Source organism: Colletes latitarsis, chromosome 9 (assembly GCF_051014445.1).
Source record: "Colletes latitarsis isolate SP2378_abdomen chromosome 9, iyColLati1, whole genome shotgun sequence".
Lineage (NCBI taxonomy): Eukaryota > Metazoa > Arthropoda > Insecta > Hymenoptera > Colletidae > Colletes > Colletes latitarsis.
In genome coordinates this window covers 21,870,984-21,898,233 of record NC_135142.1, presented here as the reverse complement: position 1 = coordinate 21,898,233, position 27,250 = coordinate 21,870,984, and the positions used below count along the sequence as shown (strand labels likewise).

The 27,250-nt window shown below is 37.5% G+C and overlaps 1 protein-coding gene across 1 annotated transcript in view; it reads right to left on the bottom strand.

The window, feature by feature from the left end:
• Window positions 1–739: 739 nt before the first annotated feature.
• The window catches only part of LOC143345235 (uncharacterized), a 201,446-nt gene continuing 174,935 nt past the window's right edge, over window positions 740–27,250 (bottom strand). The window contains exons 5-12 of the mRNA XM_076772150.1: window positions 14,580–14,773; window positions 12,724–12,903; window positions 9,560–9,885; window positions 9,054–9,211; window positions 7,178–7,732; window positions 3,135–3,307; window positions 2,233–2,382; window positions 740–1,916 (exon numbers count right to left, since the gene is read on the bottom strand). Of these exons, the coding sequence (XP_076628265.1) occupies window positions 1,797–1,916; window positions 2,233–2,382; window positions 3,135–3,307; window positions 7,178–7,732; window positions 9,054–9,211; window positions 9,560–9,885; window positions 12,724–12,903; window positions 14,580–14,773 (1,856 nt within the window). The 3' untranslated portion in view covers window positions 740–1,796. The remainder of the gene's footprint in view (window positions 1,917–2,232; window positions 2,383–3,134; window positions 3,308–7,177; window positions 7,733–9,053; window positions 9,212–9,559; window positions 9,886–12,723; window positions 12,904–14,579; window positions 14,774–27,250) is intronic.

Below are 27,250 nucleotides of genomic sequence, written 5' to 3'. Positions count from 1 at the left end.
TTCGATCAAAATTTTCCCTTGAAACGTTTTAAATAGTCTTCCTATGATGTCCGCGTAATATATAGAAATATATATGCATATATAAAGTCTTTTTAATAACGCATAAATTTTCTTACGCCCTCAAATCCCGGTTTAAGCTGTCGAAACGTCTTTCGAGCGAGAAGATTTACAAAAATATTATACTACTTTTTTTTTTTACGATCAAACACAGCGTCTAAGGTTTCTATAGAATCGCGCGAGAATAAAGACTCGCGTGATACCCTTACGTTCGTCGAATAAATATCTCTACATGGCAACCGTGCAATTTCTCCCCCTCTTTGCCTTTTTGCGTTTCTCTACTTTTTAAAGCAGTCTTATTACCATAAACGAACTCCGAACGGTTCGTTTCGAAGGATTCAAACGCCTCACGGCGTTGATTAAATTACGTCGATAGTATATTTGGAAATATGTAACAATTAGAGTTAAAACTATCATTAGTCGTAGCGTCTCACACGCGATTAATTACGTGCTAATTACGCAAGCTGATTTCGAAAGTAAGTACAATTAACTAAACCACCACAAAGTCTTCGATTTTTTATAGATCGTATTTACAGATTTAATCGCGGTAAAGTATTTTTTATTGCACCCGATCCGCGCGTCGACATATTCGTCAGAGGGCGAGTTTTATACCCGGGGAACGAATCAATCATTTTTACATTCGTTCGTAAACAAGATTTTTTTACCGTCGGTTATAAAAAAAAAAAAAAAATCCGTCATTTTAACTCGCGAACGAAACGAAAACGGGATCCGGCGCACGAACGAATTAAAAATTACCTATTTTCTATTCGGGAATAAAATTCTTCCAACTCTGATGTTTAGGAATAGACTCGTCCACGTTCGTGGATCAACTTTTTGACACGTTCGTTGCGGTGGAGGTGGATTTACCTCGATCACGTACAGAGCATTATCATTTTGTTGGCTTTGCAGTCGAGATTTATTTACTTTGCTATTTTTGTTCGAAATCTATGTTAAAGTTAAAGAGGTAAGTGTTTGAGGGTGGTTTCTCGTTGATTTCAATGACTCACTTGCATTTAGGTTTTAAGATATTGTTGTAAAATTAGAATTAACGCCTGAATAGATGAGAAGTCGTGCACGCGTGGATATCGGGTTGCTTGTCGTTAGGGGCACTCAAAAAAATAATAGATAATTTCAGTTTATTCACATTTTGCATGCTTTTTCGAACTATACTTGTTAATTTTAATAGATTTTTAATAACTAGACTGGGGATCTTTATGCAAATTCACATATTTATTAATAGAATTAATGAAATAGGAGCTTCGTAGAGGGTTGTCTCAACCCTTAAATAGAATAATTCGTATCTTCCTTTAAATATATATATTTTTGCATATTAAGTATATTCTGCAGTTTTTTTAGAATTAACACTTTGTTGATTGACAATTTTACAGAGAATTCTAAACAGAATGGACAAAGTTTTATGGGTTTTATAAATTGAAATAGATAATGCAAGTGCAAACAAGAGCTAACTCGTGAACGGTCAAGAATGTGTTGAAACTTCCCATAAATGCATAAACGTCCGCAGTCTAGTAATAACAATATCTTGAGAACCAAACGCAAGCAATATTTATTCGAAAAGATAAATGTTTTTGAGACAAAAGGACATATTCTCCATTTCGTAATGAACGTATTAAGAAGTTGACGAATCGATGTTAAATCTTCGAAAATGAAAAACGCGCTGATGGACGCCGGAAGTCTCACCTAATTCTCGACGAATCCTTCTATTATACGCCTGACTAGCGTCACGTTACATTATCCCGTTTGCTACGTCTCATGACCGTGATACCTATGGAACCTCGTATTTTGCGTAATAGATCTATTATATCAGCTGTCGACATATCTTTCACGCTCTCGTCGTTCACCTGAAACAGACGAAAAACTAATGAATAACAAGTAACCGAAACGCGATGCATTTGGATCACGATTCCTCGCCAGTAACGCGTTATTTATTCTTTTGCAAGGCAAAAATTATTCAAACGTAAAATTTTGGCGAAAAGGAACTGTCAAATTAGTATTATTTTTATCAGAATTGATCTAACGACGATGACGTGACAATTTCAACTCTAGAAATGACAATTTGAAAAACAGTATGAGCGATAATACGTTAAATTTCCGGGTCTTGTTAGTAATATTTAAACCAGGAAAGGTATTGAAAGTATAATGAGTTTACTACGATACCATCATAAGCACATCTCCTTGTTTAAGCCTTCCATCTTTGGCAGCAACACTGTCAGGATGTACCACCGATATAACTGTATGATTTCCTTCCGGTTGCAAACTGAACCCTAGTCGACTATTCCATCCACGTGTCAGCTCTACCATGAACACCTTCAACAATAATAAGAGTAATTGCAATTAAGCTTTTGTGTCAAAAACATCTCCACTTGCCTTGTTTCTTCTTAAATAATTCGTTGTCGATATATCTTGCAAAAAGTTTATTAAGAATGACTTTCAAACATTGTTAAAAACACGATAGGCTTCGAATTAATAAATTTCAATATTTATGTTGTATTTGTGAATGCTGTACAATGTTTAATTTGCAGAACGCCTTCAACAATAACAAAACTAATAGCAATTAAGCGTTCGTGTCAAAAATATCTCTACTTTCCTTGTTTCTTCTCGAACACTTCGTTGTCGATGTATCTTACAAAAAAATGTGATCATTTATTAATGACTTTTAAACATTGTTAAAAGCATAACAGCTTTCGAATTAATAAATTTTAATATTGATATGTTTGTGAATGCTATTCAATGTTTAATTTGCAGAACGCCTTCAACAATAACAAAACTAATAGCAATTAAGCGTTCGTGTCAAAAATATCTCTACTTTCCTTGTTTCTTCTCGAACACTTCATTGTCGATGTATCTTACAAAAAAATGTGATCATTTATTAATGACTTTTAAACATTGTTAAAAGCATGACAGCTTTCGAATTGATAAATTTTAATATTGATGTTGTGTTTGTGATTTTATTTGCGGAAGGATTTACTATTTTTTAAAGTTTGATGGTTGGGAGGGTAAGTGTAGTGTTTTATTTAATTATTAACGTTCCGTTGGGATTCGATAAGGGAAATTTTTACCTCGGTTCCTTGTTCAAGTTCTTCGCTCGGGACAGCTGAATCTGTGGTGTCTTTCCCGACCTTCTCCTCTTCGTTTTCGGTCTTATCTATTCCATCATCCGGGGCGAACATCACGCCCTTCCACTTCAGCAAACCCTTGCTGCCAGCGGGATCTTCCGTCCCCAAGATTTTTCCTGCGCGGCACAGAAAACTAAATCACAACGGGGGGAAAATAAATTTTGCATCTAGCTAAACTGAATTCTTTTCGACGGTTGTGCGAATCGTACTTGTGCATTTCAACCCCCCTACCACCAATCATTACCAAAACAGATGCATAATATTTTCTTTTGCTCTGGTTATTTAATAAAAATAACGCCAATTTACAATACAAATTTATTTATTTCATTATTTACCCTTTGAACTCGAAGACTTTCCTTCGATTAATAATTCAAACACACTTTAAATAGGCAGTAAAAATTCCAAGGAAACATATCTTTCTTTTTAATTTTTCACTTATGCATATAGTCACTTTGAATCAATAACTTTTTCGTGTTCCCTTAGAGGGTGCATCTAAATTATTTTCTGGATTTAAGATACTCCCTCAGAGGGTTAACTTTTAAATTAAATTATTTCTTTATATTTATTATATTATCAGCTTTGGATTTGCCACTCGATAATTGAAGAAGAATTCATTTCAAAACGTTCAGCTCGATTTCATGGTTCGACCATGAATTCTAACTTTTTTATTATTGAAAAGAATAACCTCTCAATATGTTGTCACACTTCTCTCGCACAATATCACAAAAAATAGTTAAAATCGTAAGTGTTCAGCGAAGGTATGATCACGAATAATAACTCAGTAATTAGTTAATAACACTGGACCGATGTTTGCGCAACATTTTTGCAGTTTTCGTCGCGATAAAGGCGTTGTACACTTCTGTATAATACGAAGAACCAAAAATGTCGAACGATTTGATATACGCTGATGCAGGATAAAAGTATTCAACGATTGCTGAGCCAACAGTATATTCGTAGCTAATATAACTCGATTGTGCGCGAAATCAAGGTGACTGTTCTTGACGTAATAGTAAGATATTGCACTCGTATGTGTTACCAAATGATAAGATAATGAAGTATCGTATTGTTCGAACGGTTCCTGCATAATCTGTTAAATTATATTCCAGCTTCGTTCAATTTGTTTAAAATTAAAGCTCGGATGATACTTTTAACATTATTTAACACTAGACTCTTGGGATAAATTGCTAACGAATGATATTTAAGAATGTTATTTTGAACGTAGCCTGTCTATCGTTCTATGTTGCATTCATCATAGTTGCAACAAGAGCGTGTGCTACCGATGCAAGCAATATATCCGTATATGTACTCAGTACTAGTTTATCATGTCACTGCGATAAGTCGATATGGACTGAGATCGAAGCAAGATAGTAGAGTCGACAGAAAATAAATCAGATCACAGTCGGTGATTGTAAATATCAATAGTAACGACGAACTATGGATGGATAAGTCGGTGAAGTTATACTCAAAACATATATACTTTGAGCTCAGACATTTTCAGAAAATTGAAATACCAAATTTTATAGAAATTAATAATAATTGCCAGATTGAAATAGTATAATTTTGAACGGTTTAAATACATACTTAAATTTATTTTTTTTAATCCTTTGACGTACGATTTAATTACAAATGATTTTCTAAACGCACATCATATAATTTTACTTAAATTTGTTCGTAGAATGGTTACGAGAAAGATTTACAAATAGCTCGTGAATGTAAAAATGTGTTGATTTTAATATGTAAGACTTGATGACAATTAAGTAGCTTTGTAATTGTGAAAATTGACATTAAAATCGCCGTGATTGTACGGCATGGTTAACATCAAGAGGTTAAAGGAAATAAGTTTAAATATTTATTTAGTAAGATTGCAAGAATATGTGACACTACAAATTTTATGTTATATAGTTATCAATTGTCTGGGACTAAAATTTTACTATTTCCACTTGAGAATTAATTTTGTTGGTCGATCATCGTAAATTTAAAAAAATGAATTAACAAAACTATCTGCACATGAAATTAAAAAAAAAAAAAATTGTTTCTAATATTTCCATTTCAGAATTAATTTTGTTGTCGACGGTGAAAAATCTTGTCATCTACACAATGTATATGGGCGACATGACAAAGCGTTGGTCGATCATTTTAAATTAAAAAAAATAAATTGACAGAACTATACAGACGTAAAATAAAAAAAAGAAAAAAAAATTGCTTTTAATGTTTCCAATTGAAAATTAAGTGAAAAATGTTGTCATCTCTGTATGTATATGGCGACGATTATAAAGTCTTAAAAGAGTTCTTTAAATTAAAAAAAATAAATTGCCAAAACTATCTGCACATGAAATTAAAAAAAAAAAATTGCTTTTAATGTTTCCATTTGAGAATTAATTTTGTTGTCGACGGTGAAAAATCTTGTCACCTACACAATGTATATGGGCGACATGACAAAGCGTTGATCGATCATTTTAAAATAAAAAAAAAAAATAAATTGAAAATCTGTCCAGACATGAAGTTAAAAATAAAAAAGAAAAATTGCTCTTACTGTTTGCACTGGAGAATTAATTTCAGTGACCACTATGAAAAATCTTGTCATCTCTATACAGGGTGTTCGGCTACCCTTGGGAAAAATTTTAATGGGGGATTCTAGAGGCCAAAATAAGACGAAAAGCAAGAATACCAATTTGTTGATGGAGGCTTCGTTAAAAAGTTACTAACAATTAAATTAAAAAATTTCAAATCCTTTTGGAAAAATTATTTTTAGTTGCGGGGGTCAATTACGATCATTTTTGGTCAATAGACATACCCCTGAAATCCTACTCAGTTTCGAGAAAAAAATTCCTTACCGAAAATCTAATGTCAGGCCAAAAATGTCTGCCCGAATTTTCATGCGAATCTTTAAAACGTCATAACTTCTGAACGGATTGGACGATTTTAATGTTTGAAAAAGCAAACTACGCGTATTTTGGTGGAGAATATATATAAATTCCAAAAATATTCGAAAAGTTGGTCCTTGACCCCGCAAAATGAGAAAAACCCCAGAAAAATGGTCCAATTTTCAAACAGCCATAACTCCTACAATTGTGAATATATTTCAATGAAACTTTTTTCTGAAGTAGAGCTCATGGGTACCTACAAAAAAGTATTAGACAACTTTTCTGTAGAGCGTCAAACAAAATTATTAAAAATAAAAAACGAATTTTTAAGAAAAATCGACAGGGGTAGGTAGCTGCCTAAATTTTTCGGCGAAAAAAAAAAATTTCAAACCGTTCTAAAAAAATTATTTCTAGGTTCTGGGGTCAAATACAACCATTTTTGGTGAATACATATACCCTCGAAATCCTACGCACTATCGAGAAAAAAATTCGAGAAGGTGTGAAATTTTTCGACGGAAAAAAAAAATTTCAAATTGGTTTGGAAAAATTATTTTCGGTTACGGGAGTCAATTACAATTATTTTTGACGAATAGACATACCCCCGAAATCTTGCGCATTTTTGAGAAAAAAATTCAGTACGGTCGGAACTTTAAACGTTAATAACTGTTTAACGAAGCCTTCATCAACAAATTGGAATTCTTGATTTTCATCTTATTTTGGCCTCTAGAATTTCCCATTAAAATTTTTCCCAGGGGTGGCCGAACACCCTGTATGTATATGAGCGACGATTATAAAGTCTTAAAAGAGTTCTTTAAATTAAAAAAAATAAATTGACAAAATTATCTGAAATTAAAAAAAAAAAAAAATTGTTCCTAATATTTCCACTTGAAAATTAATTTTGTAGTCCACGGTGGAAAATCTCATCCATACAATGGGCAACGATGACAAAGTATTGAGCGATCGTTTCAAATAAAAAGAAATAAATTTAAAATCTATCTAGACACAAAAAAAAAACGAAATTGCTCCAGTATAGAAACCTGTGATGCAGAGATCAGTGGGAGTGGTGGACGGGTTCGTAAAAAATATATCTGGAAAAATAGGGTTCGTGAAATATCGAGTAACCTGGTATATCCTGGTCGCTGGAGTGTGTAGCCTTATTTTTCGCGGTGGCGTCGATACCGGCGCCGCAAGCTGGATTGGCGCTCTGATAAGCCGGGTTCTTATAACTGAATGCAGCGGTGCTCGAGGTGCTCGTCGAGGAGAGCACCGGTGGCATCGAGGCCGGCTCCGATGGTAGATCGTTGTCGTGCTCGTCGCTGGACAATCCGTTCGCCTCTCTTCTCCTATAATCGGTCCCCGTTGTCTTGTTCAGCTCGTCCTCGGCGACGATCCCGTCACCTCCGGGATACTCGAGATCGGAGTCCAGGCTGCAGAACTGAAAATGAGGTTTCCCCTGGGGCGCCGATAAGTCGAGGAAACTCGGTCGCGCCGGTGCCTTCGAGGAATCGCTGGAATCGCAAACGTCGTAGAGTGGCGGCGGATCGATTATGTCGGTTCCAGGTGTGTTTGGTTGGGAATTCGTTATCTGCGTCCTGATCGAGCACTGGTCAGAATCCGATGTCTCCGCTTGGCTGGCCGTCGACGTCGTGTGCACGCTCGAATGCTTCTCCAGAGCCTCTGCAAACCACGGATATATCTCTCTTAGAGGGACCACCTACGTAAGCGTAGAACCGAGCAATATTTGTGCAAACTCCTATTGGCCGACTAGGCGACGACGCGGATCACCGCTTTCGACGATCTTCTGCGACATGAATCTACTCGAATATTTTAAAATCTGCTATTTCTCATTAAATTCTTTCGAGGGACCAAGAAGATATGCTTTTCATACTCGTAACCGTCGTACGTAAATATGGGGACACTTGGATTATTGCAACTCCGATAAGTCGTCCAATCTTCTTTATTTTGAAGAATCGTCTACTTTCATATTCCCGAGGAGATTCTCTTGGACTGAAATACGAGGAACCGAGCTGGATTTTACTGTAAAAAAATGTTTCAAATTCGGATGGACCCTAAAAGTTGAGAGACGTTCGTATCCGTCGACGATCATCATGAATTTAAAGGTTGCGCTTCGTTTTTACGCGGGTAAATAATTTCTGAAACTTTGAAAAGCTGGTTGAATTACCGAACTGTTGGGAAATTTTCTTTGTTATTCGAGATGGTAGCGTTTGAAATTGCGAGTATTGCGTGGCGGAGCATGAAAGGCTCCTTTGGAGAGGTTTTCGCGCGAAATCAACATGCTTGACTCGATCCTCGATGCTCGTAATGCAGTTTCCGTCGAAGAAACCACTGAACTGTTTTAGAGAGTGGCATAACATTTGCAAAATAAACTGGATCCGAGGGAACGCAGCAACCAATTTGCATCATACGGAAACTTCTCTTTCTTCATTATATCCAAGCACAAATATTCCAAAAACTATCGAAGATTTAATATTTCGATGATTTACGAGGTAAAAATACTGCATTACTGTCAACCATTTTGGAACAAAACTAATATCATAGTAGTCTCGTAATTTATTTTGTATATCAACATTAAGTTTATTACTGTTACTAAGTGAATAGTGAAGGAGAAAACAGTTTTACAGTTCCTCACGACCAATAGGACAGTGCATATCAATTTTGCATATTTACATTATTTTTCGAGAAACTTTTCGAATGTGATCAATTTTTTAAATAAAATGTGTTTAAAAGAATTGTCTCTCTCAAAATGTCAGATGTACATAATAAGAAAGGTGTCATTATATAAAATGTTTCTATTGATTTTAACCAGTTTAAAAATATTTTTTAGTCACGTTGTTTTTCGAAAACTTTGCCCCAGATTTTACTTTCCAGATTATTATCCTCAACCTAAGCAACACACAACGTTCCTGTTAATTATTTTTTCCTCCCGTACAAACGTCTAGGATAACTGCTATTTTTGGTCTCTGATTGGAAGTTTTACCTTGATCGTTTTCGGTAGGCGTGCGCGTGGCAAGACGACGAAGTCTTCTCGGAGAGTTGCAAGATGCACCAGGCGATTGCTTGCAGCTCGAACCGCTCGACGTGCCTGGCGACAGCTTTCGAACAGCCAGATCGCACAGCATGTCTACAGCTTCTTGCCTGTAAAACGATTTTTAAATTTCCTCAAAAGATGCCCCCTAGAAATTGGTCTGAAACGTTCATCCTCATCGACGCAGAAAAACAAAAGGCGAAACAATTATCGAAAGGAATCCACTATAAGTTCAGAGCTTGAAAAATTACTCCAGGTTTATCCTGTCCCGTCGTGAATGGCGTGGCGAAAGGAAATATAGGGCGAACCGGGAGCAAGGATCGCAGGGTAGTAAATCAGGCGAGAGTTCTTGCAATTTGAAAGTTTCAATCGTATGGGGTCCGCATGAATTATGCAGTCGGGAATTTGTTTTTCTGTTCGATCGTGAAAAGGGGGCTTAATTACAAGGAAAAGTTTACCTCAAACTTGTTCGCGGTGGACGGAGAGGGTGATCGGGCTCGGTGGGCGAAAGAGCGGAGACAGGGGTCTGCGCCAGATCCCTATATAGTCGTAGTCTCACCGTTGGTCCACATTGTCGCAGCAATTGGACAGCCTCTTCGTGGCTCATCGGCGACAATGGTGCACCGTCGACGGCGACTATTTTGTCCCCAGGTCGAATCCTGCCGTCGCTTAATGCCGGCTCTCGCACTAATGCCCTTACGTAATGACCCAGTGCGCTGCTGTCCGCTTTCCTCAAAGTGAAACCCAGACTACCACCGACCTTCGTCATTTCTATGTCGAATTCCTGCGAGAGATTGCGAAAGCGTTTCGTTTAATCGACAACGCGTTCTCCAATGTTTCCCCTCCTTTTTCTCTATTCTCTTTTCACGTCCAGCACACGCGTCCCGTTTAAGGGGTGAAACCACTGTGGCGGATTGAAGAAATGGAATTTTGTTATCTCTTTTCAATTTTATCTCTTGGGGGTTTAAGAATGACACCCTAGAGTATTAAAATAAAATTCGCAAAGATGACAAACTTACAGAAGAATCAGTTGATGTAGAAAATGTAATACGTGTAACGCTTGAAATTAACTGCTCTTTTATTATTTCTGCTGTGGTAAAGATTTCATATGAATGGGAAGTGTTTTACGAGACAACGTACCTCTAATTTTTGCATTATATGTATAGAAAGTTGTGCTTTGAAGTAATTTCCCTCGGATAGAAGATAAAACGCTCTTGAAAACAAATTTTCTTTCAAGTCGATACCGTAGCTAATTCCAGAGAAAACAATTATTTAGGAAACAATGGCATAGTAATTATGCAAACACCCTGTATACAAATTTAAATTCATTTCCAATAAAATAAACAATTTATGATCCAGTTTTATCACACACCAGTCGTATAATCAATAGGAATTGTTGAAACTTTCTCAAGGTAAATATCGTCAAAGTAAATGTGAAAATAAACATAGAAGATATCAAAAATTATAGTAGATGATATGGTCATTAGATAGAGGATGAAATGCCCTTTAAAATGAGCGTTTGTACGAGTCGATAGCTTTATTAGTTCCGGAGATATGAGGATTTTAGTTTCAAGTCGATGCGGTGGCTAGTTTCGTAGATATAAGGGTCCGAAGTGTTTGTTTACTTTTTTACTACGGCCTTGTCAAGGTCGTTGACCGCACGTGCTCGTAGTAACTAGGTCACTCGGCCACTCGGTCACGAGTCACGTACGAGAAAGAGAGGTCCGGCGCGACGCGTCAGACGGAGACAGAGATAGTCGAATTAGAAAAATTACCTTTTACATAAATTACGATATCTCCAAAACGGAAAGTCCGATCGACAAAAACCAAAAACCATTTTAAAGGGGAGGCTTTGCCGCTTCTAACAGTGGCTCAATAATGGAGAAAACACTAATAGTTTCGGAACTGCATGCGTCTAAAGTTTTAGTATTTTTAATACGCGTTGTTAAACTGTTTTAAGACAGTGAAAACTGAAGATTCTTTCCTTTCGTCTTTGCTATACATTCCTATTTAGATCGGAAGTGTTTCACAACTTACAGTGAAAAATTACACGCCTGTTTCTAACAAATTTTTGGAGGCCTCTCACGCTGGTTCCTATTATAGCTGTAATAATTAATATTTCTATACGAAATCTTTACAAGAAGTAGTTCAAGAAAATTGCCTTCATTTTCGCCCGTCACTATGGTTTATCCCCTTAAATACGAGGGAACTACGTGGTAATATGGACGCTACAATGATGATTCTTAAAATGAACACCATTCTGGGGGTTAGGCATGTTCATCTTTCGTACAACATTGTCTCTCAAACTTCTCTCTTAGGCTCTAAGGAGCATCCCTCAAGTTGGGAAGGATAGACGTGTTCAATTTACGAATTACGTTCATTTTAAGAATCATTACTGTACACTGTGCTGCATAATTATTGCACCAAGCACGTTTTCAAAAGATTCACCATCTTCTAAACGTGCAAATAATGGAACGTAATACAAAAATACTTTGAAAAATATACCACTAAATAAATATAATAAAGAGACGAAGAGGTAAAATTTAAAAGAAGGAGGAAGTTGATTTATTGGTCTCTTTTCTACGGATTTAACCCTTTCGCGATTTTTATACAATGATTTGTTTATTTAGTACGATTTTCCAATTTCTCGACGTTTATTGTACATCGTATTCAAGAATAATTTTCACGACGCGCAGGAACACAGGGGATTTGTTGGAAATACATCAGAAACTATGTACTCGCTAGGATATACCGAAATCTAAATTTTAAACGAACTTGGATCGAATTCCGTATTCCTCGCGGGAGTTTCTAGATGTAACAGATAGTATATTCATTGATCATTGTTTTATGAATACTAGTTATACCGTTGGGTTTGCTCGGCGGGAGCTAAAGGGAATTGAAAGGCATGTATTTTCATTCACGGTAGTCGATGCACGTTTGGCGGTTACCGTATGTGCATATTTCTTTTCACATTTTTGTTTTTAACCGACCGGAACATCCATACTGGGAATACCGTTTGCGCTTTTGTGCTTCGCCGAGGAAAAATTTCGAGTTCGCGTTACTTTCACGATGCTCGTTCGAATAAATTAAACCTTGACCAATGGTAACAAATTGCTTTCCGAAATAGTTATTTAACATTCGATTGTAATATAATGAAATTAAATATTCAAAAAATCAGACTAAAACAGAATAAAAAATTTATCAAAAATAAGAATTCCATTCAAGTAAAGGAAACGATTCTTCTCGTGTTGTTGTTCAAAAATTAATCGAAAAAAATTTGATAAAGGTATTTATCGTGGTTTCGATACTATTTAATAATTTCAGGGAGTTCGTTAAACAAAAACACAGACGCAAACGACTTCTCCAAAACGACGGTCGCATTTAATTAAATTTTATCCTTATCGAGTATCTCGTGCCAGTAGCAAACTGTGCTATCAGCTTTCCTGTTAGTGCCCATAATAGTAGTGCCTTGTCGGTTGTAACGCTACCCTATCTCAATTTCAATCTTTCGATTAGCGGCCAAGGGGGTGGAAAATGGAGGAATTCAGCGAATCAGTGATCCAGGAAATTCGGGTATCTAGCGGATCGCAACAAGGAAGGATCCCTGATAAGAGTTACTTACGCCGCAGGGTTCGATTTGAAGCGGCGGCAAGGGGTTGAGTATTCGCAAGGGCGGCGGTGGCTCACGCCTTGCAGGGGGCGGCGGTGGTGCACCGGGTGGTGTGACATTCGTATCGCCCGGAAGTCGACACACCACCAACTCCACGGTACTGCGTGTCGTTCGTAGAACTTCGAGGGCCTCCTGCAACAAGTTGCATCCGAACAGGATTAAAAATCTGCTCGATAATGGCGACTTTCGAACATGACAAATTCAAAATATATTAATATAATAATTAACTGCTATGAGGTAGCTCCACTTTTTATACAATTTTTCTCATGAACATCTTATTTTATTAACAAAACTGATCTTCCACTTGGGGTAAATAAGAGTTAGGTCCGAGTAATTTGGCCTTTTTACAGCAAATAAGAAAAGTACCAATAGAAATAAAAATATCGACAAAATTTAATTCATTAATTCAGTACTGAATATACATTCTAATTTATTAACAATACCCTGATCTTCCATTTGGGGTAAATAAGAGTTAGGTCCGAGTAATAAACATGGCCTTTTTACAGCAAATAAGAAAAGTACCAATAGAGATAAAAATATCGACATTTGATTCATCCTTTCAGTACCGAATATTGTGAAACAATTTGGGATATTTTAACTAATTTTTTATCGACGACTGATGTTTAATATATTTTTTAGTCTCAGAATGAACTCTGCTTCTCTAATTTAAATTTGTAATCTTCAAGTTATTAATGTTTGGTTAAAAACGAATTCTCAAATCTCCTCTTGCATTCAAATAACTGGTGCATTATTCATAGAAAACTTTAATATTATAATGAAACATTAAAAATCTAATCTAGATCCTTTACCAAAGTTGGCCGAGATGATGTTCCACCAAATATTTTGTTAAACGAGTTTAACGTATCGCCTTTCGTTTCGTCTTTACACGGAACAGATTGAATAATAAGGCAGGTACGACGAGTAATCTGGAGATTTCCATAACGACGTTCTATAGTAAGTTCGTAATCCGTTACAAATTTACCGATACCGTTGATGCAATCTGTATCCATGCCTCATATCTCTCGCATCGCAATTTATTTACAAGATTCAATTCGTAATAGAGGCACCGAATTTATGCATAAAGTTTTCGACCCAACCGCCGACGTGTTATCCCCGTGGAAGAAAGTACTGCGTGCACAATATAAACTGATATTACACCTTGGTTCCTGAGGGACGGACGGGGCAACTATACGCAAGACAGCGTCTATCTACTCTACGAGTTCCGGATGTAGCTGCATTATGCTAATGAAATGCAAATCTCTAAGAGCTACGAGAAGACAAGCCTGTAGGATCCATTCGAAGCTATAGTAATCGCTATTTTGTCGCAGCCAGCTCATCGCGTTAAGCTGGGTGGACAGAAATGAGGGAAAACGGTCTCAACAGGGGGGAACAAAACCCACTCTCGCGTGTAAATGAGCACCGACTCTCGAACCTCAACATTAAATAACATTTTTTATCGCCGATAAAACGATACTGATTCGATCTTGATCAACATCCACCGACTAAAAAAATTTTAAGCAAATCATTCGTGGACAAACTATGTAAGAAAATGATGGCATCAGAGATGTTTCTCTTTAGGAGCACTGAGGAGTATGTACCATTTCTTATCGAAGAAACTGTTTTCCTTTTCGATAAACAGTCGACAAACTTTCGATATTGATTCCTCATTCGTTAAGTAATTCGTTAATCGATGATTATTTAAACTTTTGGTTAATTTTTGCTTCGTATTGAATGGATTTAAAAATGAATGTGATACGATATAATTTACGCTTGTCTAGTACTATTTAAGTTACGTTTAAGACACTTACATAATTGGTGAGGCCGGTTAAAGGAGTCCCATTGGCAGCGAGGAGTATATCGCCAGGTTGTAGTTTGTTGGATAAAGCCGCGGGTTGTTGAGGAAACAGTCTTTTTACCCTAACAGGTCCGGCAGTTCCTCCGCCGGAAACGCTTAAGCCGAGACCCCGGCTGCTTTTCTGCAACGTTACGCGAAACGTGCTCTCTGGAATTCATACAAAGAACATACTTTAGTTTCAACGGGACTTCTTAGGAAACGGGGAATTTCGTTCGCTACTTTTGAAGGAAAACTTCAGAAAATTCAAGGGACGTCCAAGTTGTAATTACACCCCGTCGACCCGAACAATTACTTTACACTTTTCCCAAAAACGTGCACCTTGAAACGCGCATCTTAAAGAAGTTTCTAAAGTGCATTTACCTTGATTTACAAACGGATTACCGTTCGATCAAACTGTACGTTTTATTTTTCGATTTAATTCGAAATTTTTAGCGATTAAAAGTTTTAAAGAGATTAAGATTCCCTTGATTATTCCGATGCTGATGTTTTTAAATCGAACGATTCGATCGAGCATTCTGTTCCCTTCGATTTCGTTCGTCTATTTACGTCGACCAGATTCGAGAAGTGGAAGAAGAGAATGTTTGTTTAGACTGTACAATTACGGCGCTGTTGGGTAAATGTTTAGAACCGTTAAAAGTAAGCTCTACGAATGTACGTTTTCCTTTTTTCGTCGCGTTGATTTCCCAAAATTGTAGCCGGCTTGTAATTTACGATGCCTGCTGGTGTGACGCATGACCTAATAGTCGGAATTGGGATAGGACGCGAACAATTACTTTATACCCGGCTATTCTATGCAGTGTCGCTGCACCGGCTGCATATTTCAGTCGTTACAGCAACTTTCACGGTGCACAGCGTCATCCTGTTGGTCATAATTTTAGGCAATTCCGCGATGCAAAAGTATACTTTAAAAACACACGTGTGTACATAAATATCGCGCGGATGTCACGATATTAAATAACTATAATTTACCCCTGAACACTGTTTACCAAGAAATGTTTTAAAATCATTATTTATTTGTACGATTGAACTAGGTTTAGGCTTGACATTAAAATTGAACTTTCGAGTTACTTTTCATCGTTGCACGGCGAATACGGGACGCCTGAGGAACGCGTCGGTACAGAAATACCGAAAACGTAAAAATAGCGGAAATCGGAAGTTTATCGCGAGTTAAGAATTTATGAACGTACATGAGTTCGTTTCTGCGAATACATCTGGACAGCGTCCAGAAAAATGTTGAAAAGTACTGTTTATTTGCCGGCCGCTGAATATTTTTAAACGTATGCGTCACATTTCGAGCAAGGAATGACCAGAATGTAATTTAAATACGTTTCCTACTGCACGATAATTTGTGCACAATTTAATAGTAAAATTAAAAAATATTCGTTTCCATCACGTTCACTGTCCAAACTCTCAGCAGTCTATACAATAGCGCAGTGCTATGACCCATGTACGGATCACGGACTGTGAACTTGCTAATTCTACTTCAACAAAGTAAGCTTTTTTAATTTAAACATAAAAACCACTTAAAGTAATCTATTATAATGTAAAAACCGAATGGAATTTAGATACGTTTCTTATTGCACGATAATTTGCGCACAATTTAATAGTAAAATTAAAAAATATTCGTTTCCATCACGTTCACTGTCCGAACTCGCAGCAGTCTATACATTAGCGCAGTGCTATGACCCATGTACGGATCACGGACTGTGAACGTGCTAATTCTACTTCAACAAAGTAAGCTTTTTTAATTTAAACATAAAAACCACTTAAAGTAATCTATTATAATGTAAAAACTGGTCGTAATAAAGTAAAACTATTGTACGGAATAAAAATTTGAAATTAATTGTAAGATGAAAGTCTGACTTAAATACAGTAATAAAAATTCTCGTTATTTTTCGATTCTTTGCAACGTTTACAACGGTTAGGTAATTTTGTCAAATAACAAGCCTCCGTTCGTTTTCCATGATTACAATCGCATAACTTTCGATCGAATCCCGCGAAAGCCAGACTAACACGATTGTTAAAATTGCCCACTGCTATTGCGGTGGCTGCAATTGGAGCTCGTTCTTTTTTTTTTTTTTTTTTTTTTTACGCGATGGTGGACTTAGCATTGAACGAGCACCAGTTCGAAATGACTCGCCTTTTACCGGATATTGACCCGATCCGGACGACATATCGTGCGTATTGTTCACTTTGTTCGCTATTCAAATCGATCCCTCTCCTTGCCACGTTATTGTCCAGGATCGTACAGTGTCGATCTTTCCAAAAGAGTCGACCATTGTTGGAATTGTTTCGAAATCGTGGATTTCCTGAACGGGCACGCTGATCGTTCTCTAAACGCTCCGCGGGGTTTAAGAATCGATATCGATGCGAATTACGACCACCGTCGGTCATCGCCTGTGGTCAACCACCTGGAATTAACGAAAATTTGAACGAGAGATATGTGCTCCACATAAATTCCTGGGAAGGATATTTGGAATCTACGTCCGATCGTTCTCTTGCCCACCACGTTCGAGTCGTTCCACGGATTCCTTTCAAAAAGGAATTCGATCGTACGAAATAAAAATATTTCTTACTGAGTTTTCCAAAAGTTCCATCCGAAAATTCGAACAATTAAAAACTCGTCATGAATTCTTCAGGCTAATAAAGTCAAAACATTTTAATAATCCCGAGGTATTCGTAAAACAAATCTTTCTGTTTTACGAGCACTGCACGTACGAAGAAATTTAAATAAAATTAAATAATACACGTTTGTAAAATTACTTGTAATTAACCCATCTGCAACATCATAAAATAAATCTGTTCTTTTTTACGAGCACCGCGCGTACGAAGAGAAAACAAAAATAATACACGTTTGAAAAATTACTTGTAATTAATCCATCTGCAATATCACAAAACAAACTTGTTCTTTTTAAATACGTTTGAAAAATTGCTTGTAATACAAAATTCCCCAACATTGAGGATCTATGTACATCGTCGAAGTATGAATGGAACCTTATTCCACAATCGTTATTTTAATATCCCGAATGTTCGTAATTTCCGAATTTCGACATGATCGTTTTATCGCCGGTTAGATTGTTCGGAAGTAATGGAGTGGATGGTTTTGTCAGCGTTTGATAAACGCCCCGTACGAATTTAAGCGTAGAATTCCACGGTGCGCGGTGTTAATGCTTGGTAATATTACTACTAATGTATTTACATGTTTGGATACGAACTAGCTTGAGCAACGAAATAGCGCGTGAAGCATAATCGTCGAAATTTATTCGAGATTATGTAACTGCGAATTTGCCATTAACGAAAGCATCGCGGAATTAATTAAATTCCATGACTTACAAAAGATTTCATAGTAAACGTGCCATGCATCTTCGTCCTTTATCGTGCACCGATATTAATAAAAAATTGATTCTCTCCCGCCGAGTTTCACGTCGTCGTATAAATTTCTAAAATTTATTACAGAAATGTTGTTCGCTGCGTTACGTGTATATACAACACAAGGCAAGTTTAAACTTCGCCGAATGAATTATTCAACGAAGCTGATTGATTAGGCAGTGGTTCCTGATTCTCTTATTGTTTCAAATATTTGATGAAATACTCGGAATATTTTATACGAATTTTACTAAATGTTAATTTCGAATGCATTTTGAAGCACCTTTATACATGTAAAATCTATTAAATCTATTAAAATCGCTCGAAGAAAGTATTTTAGAATTGGAACTGGCCAGAATTTAAATAAATATTCGAACGTAATTAAAGATCGTGTTCTGCCTTTTTCTTTAAGTTCCAAGGAATCTTAATATTATAATATTAAACTCATCGCGGGGTTCTAATGATTTGTCATGGAACGAAAAATTGGAAATGTTCGTTCACGCTGAAAAGAACACTGTGTAAAATTAATGGGATGGAAACGAATGAAGAAGAGACGAATGAATCGAGACCAAAAAGATTAATGCCCCTTTCTTCTGCACTTTTGAATTTCTTATTCCCTGTAACTTCACTTAATTATCTCTAACGGATTTCCTTGGTATACTTCCTATGGATTCAATGGAGACAATAGATTCAATGGGGATGTGCGAATATTTTTAATAATTATTCTAGTTCCACTAGCACAAATGAATCTAGCTTAATTAACACATTGACTGCCACGCCTCAAGAAAATTACATTAAACTTTTAACAAGATACGACGACGAAGTATTTTTAAAATCAAATTTTTCTCATTATATCGTAATAAGTTAATATTATAATTATTGATGAATTATAGATGTAATTTTATATATCATAAAATGTACTATTTTAAAAGTATTTTATGAACACTTGTATAAGTGTCGATTTTTCACGAATGTTTTATACGTTTAAAAACAAATTATATAGCAATAAATTGACCGTAGTAAATGTTTTTAACCGAATATTTAAAGCACCGAATTAATTTATCTTCGGGTCTTTTTCCCTCTCGAAAAGCAGCAACGTAAACACTGTTACTGCTTTATTCCTTTTCCCATTTAGAGTTAATTGCCCGCAATAATTTGGTGAAATTAAACCATATAAGTATCGAATTTTAGTGGCATGCACTCGAAAGCGTCCAATTAGTGCGTCTGGGATATATGCAATGGCACGACTACCAATTCGAGCCAGCTCTACAAAACGTGCCGAAAACACGACTTCTAATTCAAGGGAAAACCCTCAAGTGCTTAACGAGAAGTCCAAGACACAAATAGAAACGCCTCTAGGGGTAAAATAGTGGGAGATGTTTGTTCAAAATTTATGGTCCATGAATACAAAATCGGCTGAACGTGTAATTTAATTTTCACACAGTTTCTCTGGGGGATTCTGGAGGATTTAAATTACTGGTACAGATAAGGGCGGTTTATGGCTCTCAATCCTTATGGGGGAATTAAGTTTTCAATTCATAATGATCCACTATCTAAAATAGTTGAACTGTTCGAAACGATTTCGAATTAATGCATCGTTAAAGTTTTTAGCTTCGAAAATCATAGAAAATCACGTCATAAAAATTAGTTAGATACTTTTCAGTTACATTTTGTAAGGTTACTTAATTTTTAACATTGTTATTAGTTGATTCAGTCGAGGTAGGTCGAAATCTAAGGAGAGGAAACACGAACAGGATTTGAATTCCGAATCTTGAGGCAGAATCCAACTTTCACTGGGACCCACAATATTCAATTTAAATTAAGACGTAAAATCAATAATATTATTTAAGTGACGGGAATAGTTACATGGCGGGAATGGAAGGTATTATCAGTGGAATTACCAGATTTAGCAGTTACAAAGCTACAACTCAAGAGAGACGTCAGAGTTAAAGACAAATATCTAACGGAGACGATGCAGAAGGCAAATACACGAAATAACAAAATCTGTTGATGAAATAAACGATGAGGCATCGATCTCTTATCGTGTAACGCGGAGGAAAAGAATAGATCGGAAATTAAATTCGAGGATCAGAATTTATATATACGAGATATCGTTTCTTTCGCTCTTCGCTAACTTCAAGGAGGATTTCCCTGATTGGAAGGAATAGAAATGTTCAACTTACGAATCACATTCATTCAAAGAATCATTTGGGATCGATAGATACTTTGCAAATATACTTTTCGAGCACGTTCGTACCCATTTTTTGAAACGAAAGGGTTAACAAAAAAAAGTCTTCACGAGAGGGTCGATGCTCCCTCAAAAGTTCGTTGCCATTTCACCTTAAAAGTGTCTAAACTGTTCCCAGGTGGGTGCTCCACCGCCCACACGTTGGGAAACGCTGTGGATGAAGTTACAGACGACCGAAGATGAAAAACGAAAACGGTATCTAGCGTGTTGCCCTCAGAGTTCGTGGATGAGAGGGTGGCAAAGTTTTACCGGGAAATTAGAGACGCTGGTTTGGTCAGAGGTTGCAGATGAATAATATCCTCTAACCAGCGGTCAACATATCAAGCATTAATGGATTCAAATTCTCCGCCATACGTGTATACAAATCCACAACATCGTATAACGCGAGTAAGTAAAACGACAGGACCTTTCCACAGACCTTAATAGCACCCTCAAACGGATCCCTTAATTATTCAAAGGATGTTGGGGGGCTGTGTCGTATGTCGAAATTGCGTTTCAAACGATGGCGTTCGAATTTCTCCGTGATTTCGAGAGTTTGTAATATCCACGGTAGCTACGCGAGGTGGCTTGAACCCTGCAAAGCGGCCATGGTTATTATACGTACACTTCCTCTCTTTGACGGGACGTCAGAATTGACATACACTACGCAGACGCTTCGATTTAGCCAGGATTAGATCTTTTGATCCTACCTCGCATTTAGTGGCCGCATAAACGCCCGCTGATGACGCGAAGATTAGATTGGACTCTGCTTAAGCGTTCCAGTCGATCGTCAACGATAATTAACCGGTGCTCCAGTCTTAGAAATTGATTTCAGAAATTCCGGATCACCGATTTAACCGAAACGTTGCAAACTGACTTCGACCTAACGAACATATATTCGTGGGATCAGAAAGTCAATATTTACAATCTAATATTTCTTTAAAATATTTGTATCACGACTTAGGAAGCTCGTCCCAGCTTCTAGACTAATTTTGTGCGCCTAGCGACCAAGGGAAAAATAATAGTTTCGAGCGAAGGTTTGTCATTTTGTTCGTTATTTCGATTCCCTTTTCTTTTATGCAGATGAGAATTTTATGCAGCCCTGGTCGCGCTGTGTATCGAGGCGTCACGGTATAAAAAGTTTTGCATCGAGTTGACTAGAATTCATGGGATGCAACTGCTTTTCGTCTTCCGGAAACGAAGATACGTGCCTCGCTGCAGCCTTTCTACGAGGATTTATACCGACTACAATTTATTACGTAATCCCCCGGCGCACTTGCTTATCGTGACGAAACTGGAACGCGACGTTTTTCTATTTATCAACTCGACAACAGATTCGCTGGACGGCGATCGCAAATATCGAGAGGAACGCGGGGGAGGGGCTAGGGATCGTCGAGAACCAAGTTATTTACGCCGAGTTATTTCCAAAGTAATTCCAAGTATCGCAAACAACGCGATAACATTAAATAATTTACGACACACTGTTTTTCACGTTTAAAATAGTATTTGACTACCGAATTGCTTCTTTTATACAATTTAAAAATGTGAAATGAAAAATATCCGATGCTATTAAAATGATACAAGCGATTGGCCGATTTTTTTTTATCGAAAACGGATACTGTACAATCACTTGATACCAAAAGCTTTCGTTTGAATTGTCTGTTTGCTAAACTATCGAAACCAGTTTAAATATCGTTGCGACTATTTTTTTATGCTATCGGTCAAGTTCCTAGAACATATGAATAAAACAATTCGTCCGGATATTTATTAAATACTTCATTTCTCGAACGTCCGTAACCCGACTATAAATCTGGAAATAAAAGCGATTTTTAAAATGCTCGGTTTGAGTTTGTTGGGTTCCTCTATTTTCTGATATCCAATTTACGATAAGCACTCTTTAAGTATGATTAATTAAGGGCCATATTACGTTTGATGAATTTTTTAATGGAAGAGATAATCCAGTATCTTGCGGAGAGAAGAATCCAGATTAAACGAACCTCAATTTCCCACTATTCCGATTATTCTCGGTGAAATTAACTGTCGTACCGCGGATTCTATTTAAATGTATATCTCGCGACGGTAAATATCTTCAGAGACAGCAGACGTTTTTCTGAAAAATAATTGCATTACGTATACCGTAGGACAGGAGCGAAAAGGATTCTGCTAACACGAGTTAAAAGGGTCGTCGACCGACATTTGGTTCACTAAACCATCGATCCGATACCGATAACACATCGCCAACACGTAAGTAGGTATCGCGTTCAACTCGGTGATTAATGATGTACGATCCTTAAAGGATCATTCGACTTGCAATCAAAAGGAATTTATAGCGTGCAGGAAAACTCGAGAGTACGAGCGTATACATTCCATCGGGAATAAAGTGGCCAATCGTCGTGAAATAAATTTTTAAACAAGAAACTTTAAAATTATGGCGAGGAACCTTACTACTAGATTAAAATTTATATACTTTCGGTCATTTCCCCCCCCCCCCCCCCCCTCATAATTGACCATATGATTTATAGCACGCAACTCGTAGATGATCGATCGAGTGTACGATCAGTTATCAATTTTGTAAAGATAACACAACGGCGCGCGCGAGTGTGAATTAAATTTCGTGATTAATGGTGCCGTTTCTTCCCCTAATTAATCAAATCCATTGAGCCCGCAACGGTAACTTTAAAACCAATCGAGTAGAAAGTTTACAAATTTGTTTACGTTTCTGTCCCAAGACATTCTTTACTGTAATTTCTCTGGGAAATATAAAATGGACGTTTAATTTCGTTTCGCGATAATTATTCTCTTCCCCAAAGAAACGCTGATTGATACTTTTTACGGCGGAATGACGCACTGCTGTAGTTCGGCGCAAGAAACACGGATCTTTACGTGACTGGCGCGATGCGTGTTCATAAACGATCGTCGATTCGATTCCCCACCCCCGCGGCAGCATTCGTTAATCTTTCCGTCTTCGCGTTCTCGGTGGCCAGCTAATCTCTGCACACTTTCCCGCCGTTACTCGAAAGCAATCTTCCCCGGAAAAGTGGCGTCGTGTGACTGGAATTTCACACAGTGGTCGAAAGGGACGTTAAACCATGATAACGCGATCGCCATTAAACCCGGCTATGAATTACCCGCCGCGGTAGAGGGTGGAACGCCAGGTATACCTGGGTACCCTGTCGTGGTTGGCCGGATGTCCGTTTGGCTATTCCGTCGACGTAGGATCCTGATAACAACCTGCTCGGAATTACCAGTGGCGTGGCTCGTTGTGCACGCCATCGGACTCGAACGCCCGAAATTCCTCCATACATCCGGAAGAACGCCAGCGGAGGGTAAATTAGCCCGCTAGTAGAATTGTAAAATTATTTATGCTACGACCGGCTCGGCGAACGAGTGGTCTACTACGGCTCCCAGTCGAGGGTGGCACGCTCAGAGGGTTAACGTCAGGATAACGACCTGAATAGCAAGCTAGAATTTAGGAACTTTTTTTTAAAGGTACATACGTACTCTTATCGAACGTTCATTTCACTACTCGACGACGCATACCTTCAGCTACAAACTCCTAAAATAATTTTAGTAACTTTCGCCGTGTTCCAGACCCAACGAAAGCCACGGAATTTTTTTATTATCGCGAGCTGATAAAGACTCCTTTCTTGCAGATAAGAAACGTTTTTATATTTGTGTATTTAGTGAAATAGAATTTTTTAAGGAAAATAAATTGGAGAACGGAAATGTCAAGCTTTGTGCAAAATTATGGTAGAAAGTATGGTAGAAACAAATAATAAAGGACCCAAGATTTAAACACAAATTAATAGAGTGAGACCAGAATAACAAAAAATGAAAACAAAATACCTGCAAGGATAGATTAATAGCGATATGGAAAAAACGAGGCATTTGATTCGATTTGCATAAAAATAAAACTGTATTTTCGGCTAATATTGATTGTAGCAATTGTGAGATTACGTCGTACGATTGTCAAGCATTAGGCGGAATGCTATGAAAAGATTCATAGTACATACGTCTCGTGTCGAGATTCCTTTTCTGCGATATCGATCATGCTTTTGATTTATAACCGTACATTTTACAGTATTTCAACGTTCCATGATCCACGGGTGGCGAATTAGATTATTTTTAGGTTTCTGACATGCAACGTGAGCGGTCGTTGACCGAAAATCGTAGATTGCAATACCGCACGAAGAGCACTTACCGGGGGAGCCTTATGACGCAACTTGTTTCGTGTAATTTTGCAATGCATTAGTTAAACATTACCGACGACTAAATGGTTATTACACGTGGTACAACCATGCAAAAAATTTAAAAACGTTTATACCACGACGTAGGTACTAAAAGAAGAATGGCGAATATGGAGCTGCCAGTAACATTATTACCCATGAAACGAGCTTCAGAAATTTATGACACGAGCTTTACAGTGGATCAAAACTTTCGTATGGTATAATTATATACGGCACGTGCAGGAAAATGAAATATCCGTTTGTTTGAAACGAGCTCGAAATTAAAAAGATAAATATTTAATTCGTGTTTTAAGGCAAGTGTCTCTATTATCGAATAAAATGATTGAGAGATTAACTCTCTGGGAATGGGAGCAAGAACAATTATATTTTTATATTTTCTTGTCAAGCTGATAACTCAAAATCAGAAATTTTATATAATCAATTATAGATTTATTTTTATACGTGACATTGTTTCAAAATAGTGAGATTCGATGCAATGAATGAGATATGGACGGAAATGGAAAATCGGGGGATATTTGCCACCAGGTTTACAGGTAGTAAGACTATACGTGCATAGTATCGGGTTATGACCACTATGCACGATCGAAGTTACGAAACTCTCTGCCTTGCCGTTTCTCACGTGCGCCACAGGGGTCGTGAGTCGGAAATTATTGTTAATTGGGGGTAGAAACTCGAAGAAGGATCGGAGGATGGAACCGATTATCCTCGATTTTGCTACGAACTTCATCGAGCTCTTGCACCCCCAACAATTTCCTGCAAGATAGTCGATTGGAAATTGAAGAGAAGATACAGGAGGCCGTAGGTGAGAATATTCCGTCGAACATTTAACGAGAATAGTTATCAACTCCTGTGGCGTGGACTGGCGAGGTCAAAACCGTGCATTTAAAATTACGTACTCGAATGCGTTAATAAAAAACGACGGAACCACGATAAGAAATAAATACGTATGCGAGATGCGTACTTTATTTCGCCATAAGAACGAAGAGTACTGCGTTTCGTCCCGAGTCTGCTAGTAAATTCATCGCTAAGACCATTCCGGTAGATCCTGCCGCAGATGCGGCTATTAACTGGAAACAGTCTCCTCTATATGGAGTCTTTATGTCAACTATGTAGCGCGAAACTGTAGAAGCCCAAGATCTTAATAACAGTCGTATACTGAGCGAACGTCTTATGACAAACTAAAGTGCACCTCTTGTACATAGATATTTAAGATTCGCCAGATGAAACGCTTTGAATCTGTAATTTAAGAAAGGAGCATTTCGTTGAAGTTTATCGAAGAAAATACTTTTCTTCCGCGTCCCTTGTTAGACAAGACTGTGCACCATCTGATAGACGACAGTTTCCGAAGAATAGGATGCATTCCTTTATGGTAACCTCAGGCATAAGAATACGCAATCCACAGGTTGAGAAGCATTCTCTTTGTGTCACGTTATTTCTCAGAAGAGATCTTGTCAGCACTCAACAGGACACTTTGGGTACCTTTGAGCGTGATCGAATCGTAAGATGGCTATCTGTAGCTAGACTCGATGGTTTATACCAGTTGGGTATGCGGATTGGGATACACCCAGTACATTCGTTCTTGTATTACGAATTTCCAGCACTGTTGCAAGCCCAATGTAGTCTCACACCGGTCGGCGTGAAGCCTTTCTATACCCACTAATGCATCTGTATGGACAGTGTTCTGGTTGATTAATTGCAATTCATTTGGCAAGCTGAAGCTCTACTCTGCAATATGAGGCAACCACTGCCACCACGGTATTTCAACCTCATCAACATTGGGTTTTGAAAAGGCTTAGGAAATATTCAACTACATCTTTTATCGATTCTTATGCCACCATTTAATCCATCGTAATTAAATCATCGGTATTACGGTCAAATTTTCTCGTAGTTCTAAGTAAGAACTCAATCTCAAATATTCTGTAATTTTAGGATAAAATACTTTCGTAGGAATATCGAGAACCTTTCTGATAATTACGTCATTAGACAGATTATTAGAAAAATAGCGCAAATAAGAAAATTAATGATACGACCGACGAGAAGTTTGTTCTGTGTTTAAAGATACATCGAAAATATGGAATGAAGTTCTTTCGAATGGAGCTTCGAGATAATTCATACAAATTCGAATTAATAAATCTGGGCTATGAATATCCATCATACGGAAGTTAGTGTATTACACTCTCCTACACGCACAGATAATTTTCCAGTAGCAATCAACTGCATGTCGTTTGTCTTCATCGAGAACTTCGACGCGAACGTGTACAATTGCATTTGAAACACGGAAGCACAGCGTTTCGAGTACCCAGCCAAAATCGATCGCCTCGCATTTCTAATTCAATTATCGCGGTTGAATTTTCGTTGAATCTAGATCTTCGTTCTCATGCTTAATTACTGACCCATTTCATGCACGCCTTTCCACAGGGCTACAGACATAATTCATTCAGGACCAATCAAACTCAGGAAAGTTCTATATCCGATGGAACATGGACGATCGTAAATTCTGTGTGGGTAATCGGGCAGCGAGCTTACACTGCGAACCGACTTAGTTTTGCCAATTACGTGCTATTCCTCTTTTTTTTTCAGAAACAACGCGAGGCTCCTGCTGATATCGCGAACGAAAGTTGCGCACACGTTTGTTTGTGACGGCTCCTAGGAAGATTACCAGAGCGCCAGTCAAAAGTTTGCGCCGCTAATTAACCGTGCCTTCGAATTAACGTTATCTTTCTTTTTATTGGCCCCTTATCCGTTGACGTATTTTTCGTGTTTACTCCCTTTGAGGGAGAAATC